At 52.7% G+C, this 5,298-nt stretch overlaps 1 protein-coding gene across 1 annotated transcript; it reads left to right on the top strand.

The window, feature by feature from the left end:
• The first annotated feature begins 260 nt into the window (after positions 1 to 260).
• LOC135821326 (putative cuticle collagen 145) lies at positions 261 to 1,812 on the top strand. Its single transcript, XM_065334384.1, has 3 exons — positions 261 to 303; positions 1,092 to 1,510; positions 1,588 to 1,812. The coding sequence occupies exons 1-3, from the start codon at positions 261 to 263 to the stop codon at positions 1,810 to 1,812; spliced, it is 687 nt and encodes a 228-aa protein (XP_065190456.1).
• Positions 1,813 to 5,298: the final 3,486 nt, after the last annotated feature.

The raw sequence follows: 5,298 nt of genomic DNA, 5'->3' as shown, positions 1-5,298 counted from the left end.
AACCACTTGACTACAAAATTAATAATAATTATCCGTATAAAAACCGCTCTGTGAGCGGTTCTGAAAAACCTTTACTGGTGCTGCCCCGTCGTAAAAGTAGGAAATTAGAACTGGCCCATTGTCCCCCCAAATGCGAACTGATCCACCTAAATCGCGAATGACGGGACCCGAACGCACCAGTAGCACGAGGTCGGGAGAGCACAGGACAGCAATTATCATAGGGTAATACCACCTATACTGTCCTACCGCTAGTACAGTACATGGCCTATGGTCCGGACCAACGTCCCCCATCTGCATCCACAGGTAGGAACCTCGTGCTACTGGTGCGTTCGGGTCCCGTCATTCGCGATTTAGGTGGACCAGTTCGCATTTGGGGGGACAATGGGCCAGTTCTAATTTCCTCCTTTTACGACGGGGCAGCACCAGTAAAGTTTTTTCAGAACCGCTCACAGAGCGGTTTTTATACGGATAATTTCAGTTCTTTTTCCTTTTTCCGTTCCCTCCTCACCCCAACCCCGAAGGTAAACATGATGACCACGCGCGCGATGTACTGTATGTAGCCATGCGACTGCAATAACACACTGATACATACCAGCCCTCCCCGCCTCGCTACCCCGCACACAGATACACAAACATGCGTATGCACACGGCACACGCACGTGGCCACGCACACATACGCACAAGCACACGACACAAACAGGAAATTCTTCATGCATAATGCCATGCAAAGCAGTGGCCACTGTACTTGAGGAAGTCAGTTGTGAAACAAAAATAATTCAACTAAAGCGTGTAGACAAGCTGACGGCCAAAGCACAACATAGCAAACATGACATTTGGCCAAGGATTGCAGTTTGCAGACCACGCCATGGAAGCAGCGAATACAGAATGTAATATCATACAAAGTGACAAGCGAGGAAGTGGCCATCATACACCAGAAACTTGCAGAAAGTCACACATCCAACAGATAGAGAAGTGAACAGCAATCTGATACAGCCCACACAGGACAAAGGTGACCTTATACTCGTCCTAGGATCGCAAGTGGCAAATCCTTTTCAATGCATAACATGCAGGTGCTCCTGGTGCTCCTGCAGTCCTGGTCCCCTGGTCCTCTGGTCCTGGTCGCCTGGTCCTCAGGTCCTCCAGTGGCCTGGTGCTCTGGTGCGCTGGTGCGCTGGTTCTCCTGGTGTGCTCCTGGGCTCCTGGCGCTCCTGGTGCTTCTGGTGCTCCTGGTGCTCCTGGTGCTCCTGGTGTATTTCTGGTGCTCCTGGTGTGCTCCTGGGCTTCTGGTGCTCCTGGTCCTCTGGTCCTGATCCCCTGGTGCTCTGGTCCTCTGGTTGTCTACTCCTCTGGTCCTCTGGTGCGCTGGTGCGTTGGTGCTCCTGGTGTGCTCCTGGGCTCCTGGTGCGCTCGTGGTGCACCTGGCCTGGGCTCCTGGTGTGCTCGTGGTGCTTCTAGTGCTTCTAGTGCTCCTGGTGCTCCTAGTGCTTCTCGTGCTCCTGGTGGCCCTGGGGTGTGTTCCTAGTGTGCTCCTTGTGCTCCTGGTGCTCTGGTCCTCTCCTCTGGTCCTCTGGTGCTCTGGTTGTCTAGTCCTATGGTCCTCTGGTGCGCTGGTGCGTTGGTGCTCCTCGTGTGCTCCTGGTGTGCTCCTGGTGTGCTCGTGTTGCTCCTAGTGCTCCTGGTGCTTCTGGTGTGCTCCTCGTGCTCCTTGTTCTCCTGGTGCTACTGGTGCTACTGGTGGGCTCCTGGTGTGCTCTTGTGCAGCATGCGCACTTACCGCGCTACACGCAAAACAGTCAAAATTGTCATATGTAGCAGGATCGAACAAGCAACAACACATTCAAACTGTACATCGAGTTGTACGACTGGGCAAGCCAGCTGATATTACCGCACTGTCCCGTTGTACACGACTAACGGGTACTCGTTTGCTAACGGGTCAGCAGCTAAACAACCGGGTACCCAAATCACCCCTTTCACCCCTACCAGGAGCACACCAGGAGCACACAAGGGGCACCAGGAGCACCAGCGCACCAGCGCACGAGAGCACCAGCGTACCAGAGCCAGAGGACCAGAGGAGAGGACCAGAGCACCGGAGCACCAGAGTACCAGAGTACCAGGGGACCAGAGGACCAGAGGACCAGGAGCACCAGGAGCACACCATGAGCCCAGGAGCACACCAGGAGCACCAGAAGCACCAAGAGCACACCATGAGCGCACCAGGAGCACACCAGGAGCACACCAGGTGCACCAGCGCACCAGGGCACCAGCGCACCAGAGGACCAGAGCACCAGATGACCAGAGGAGAGGGCCAGAGCACCAGAGGACCAGGGGACCAGGACCAGAGCACCAGGGCACCAGAGTACCAGGGGACCAGGACCAGAGGACCAGAGAACCAGAGAACCAGAGGACCAGAGGACCAGGAGCACGAGCAGCACACCAGGAGCACCAGGAGCACACCAGGAGCACCAGCGCACCTGCGCACCGGAGCACCAGCGCACCAGAGGACCAGAGCACCAGATGACCAGAGGAGAGGACCAGAGGACCAGAGCACCAGAGGACCAGGGGACCAGGACCAGAGGACCAGAGGACCAGAGGACCAGTGGACCAGGACTGCAGGAGCACCAGGAGAACTAAGAGCACCAGGAGCACCAGGAGCACTAAGAGCACCAGGAGCACCAGGAACCCACCAGGAGCACACCAGGAGCACCAGCGCAGAGGAGAGGACCAGAGGACCAGAGCACCAGAGGGCCAGAGTACCAGGGGACCAGGACCAGAGGACCAGAGGACCAGGAGCACGAGCAGCACACCATGAGCCCAGGAGCACACCAGGAGCACCAGCGCACTAGCTCACCAGCGCACCGGAGCACCAGCGCACCAGAGGACCAGAGCACCAGTTGACCAGAGGACTGCAGGAGCACCAGGAGCACTAAGAGCACCAGGAGCACTAAGAGCACCAGGAGCACTAAGAGCACCAGGAGCACTAAGAGCACCAGGAGCACCAGGAACCCACCAGGAGCACACCAGGAGCACCAGCGCACCAGCGCACCAGAGCACCAGCGCACCTGAGGACCAGAGCACCAGAGCGCCAGAGCACCAGAGCCTCTGCAAATGTCTGCGCACGTTCGCTTTGAATGCCTGCATTGTCTTGTCCTGGATGTTGGCGAGCATCTACCAGTATGCTGTAAGACTATTCCATACTTCCACTAGGCAGGATGGAAATAACCGGCGGATGTAGTGGGGGAGGGGGGCATTGTGTTTGAGGTCAAGCTTCACTTAGGCAGGGTGTCGGCTTGCGTCCAGTTGTCGTCTGGTTTTGGGATTAGCCTGTGGTGGTGTTCTTTTCCCTTTTGCCTGTATTTCACATCACACTGACGATCTCGATAGGTTTCCCAAAAAAAGGTACAAAGCGGTATAGGACACGCAAGTTTGCTGAATTCCAGTTGCATACAATGCGGCAAAGTCGGCAATTGAAGTTAGTTCGGCAATCAGACAAAAAAGGAGAAGAAAAAAAGAGACGCAAAACGTAACCAAGCGGGATCTGTACCTTTCGTAAAGGATGCTGGAACTATAACAACTGGCTAGTAGTGACTAAACACACGGGGGAAAGTCCCAAACTGGGTATTTATGCCATGACGGATAAGTTGTGAAACCAAAAACGATCAAGATGTTCGTAAAGAGCCTGAAGTGTGTCCTTTTTCTGAGTAATATTGCATTCTTGTCTCAGAGAAAACTGTTTACATTAATATTGTTAGAAAGTGTAATACAATGCTAAGATGAGGTAGTTGCGATTTCGGCGATATTTGGGGAATTGCGTGCTGCTCCCCACGTGGGAGCTTGCGCCATTCCTGCCGACTTGAGTTCTCATTTGACTGACTCACGACTGCCATCCAGAGCACACGAGAGGTCCATCGAACCTCCCACTCGGCAAACCTGCAAGAACGCACCACTCACCGATATTACAGTGCTGCATCACTCATCACCCGGTTCGACCTGTGGAATGAATACGCCTCATTCCTCTGGCAATTATTTCAACTCTCCAGTGCTCAGGCTACTACCCTAGAACGGCTACAGGCAAGAGTTGCACGTGTGATGCTGCGGCAGTATGGCGCGCTCCCTTCTCAAACGGAGCCGAAAGCCTCACTTTTCGCGCACCTCCAGTGGCCCAGTCTCGCATGGCGAAGACACATTCATGATTCAGTGCCTTCTTCAGCTCCACCACCTTATCCATAGCCAGATGACGACCCTGGAGGACTTAGGCTACACAGTATCAAACAGCGCCAGGCGCCCCCAACATCTACTCGCGCCTGCTAGAGCCAGCACACACACCCGTGCCACCTTTCTCTTTGTCACTACTGCCACATGGAACTGCCTCCCAGCTGCCATTCGTACTGTATCCAGCCCAAAATGTTTTATCGCTCTTGTCCGCACACACTTTGCTATCACCCGTTATGAGCCCTCTGGTTTCCACATAGAGTAGCGATGTCTTAGAGCACTGGGTTATAATATTACTACCACCCCTAGAGCACTGGGTTATAATATTACTACCACCCCGCATCATTCTATCTCTAATTATTATTTTCTATTTCTCTCCTCAGCTTCTTCTTCATAAGCTGTTGACGGAGATTCCCACGATTTAGGCTAAGGCCTGTGGAGAATAGATAAATACAAATACCCCTGTGACGGTTTTAGCGCTATGCTGTATGTCACGTCAACAATGGTTGAACCAGGTTTAGAGCCATTGTGAGGTCAAGCATCTACCCTCAACTTTAGCGTACTTCAGTACTTCTCCAGCAATGTAGATCTACCACTGTACACATAGTGTAATGGGTAGCCGAGTGGTAGGCGCGGTGAAATCAACAAGAATTACTTTTATTCTACTTTCAGGTACACACCTGAGATATAATTGTTAGTGAAAGAAGAAGCGGCAAAATAAATAACTTTCTCTCCGGTGCTCACCTAGAGGTTGAATCCTTCTTCTTCGAGTTAGCTTTCATTGCTATCCAATCTAATCTAATCTTCATCAAAACAGAAATGCGCAGCCGCTTTTATGCAGCAGACGACGTACGCTTACATACGGAGATACACTAAATATACATCAGGCAAGCTCCGTATTAGTTCCGTACTGCTTCCGTATTGGTCGGGCAGGGATACTACACCCTCCCTTCCTACAGATTATCACGCCCTCGTGGTTTTCAAAAAATTAGTGAAGAGTTACGAACACAGCGTCAACCGGAAGATGGCAAATTATATCGGAAATGATAACGTTTAGAGTAGACAGAAGAAATGAACTGATAACAAATC

The sequence above is a fragment of the Sycon ciliatum genome, chromosome 7 (genome assembly GCF_964019385.1).
Source record: "Sycon ciliatum chromosome 7, ocSycCili1.1, whole genome shotgun sequence".
Taxonomy (NCBI): Eukaryota; Metazoa; Porifera; class Calcarea; order Leucosolenida; family Sycettidae; genus Sycon; species Sycon ciliatum.
This window is presented reverse-complemented; position numbering and strand designations above follow the sequence as displayed.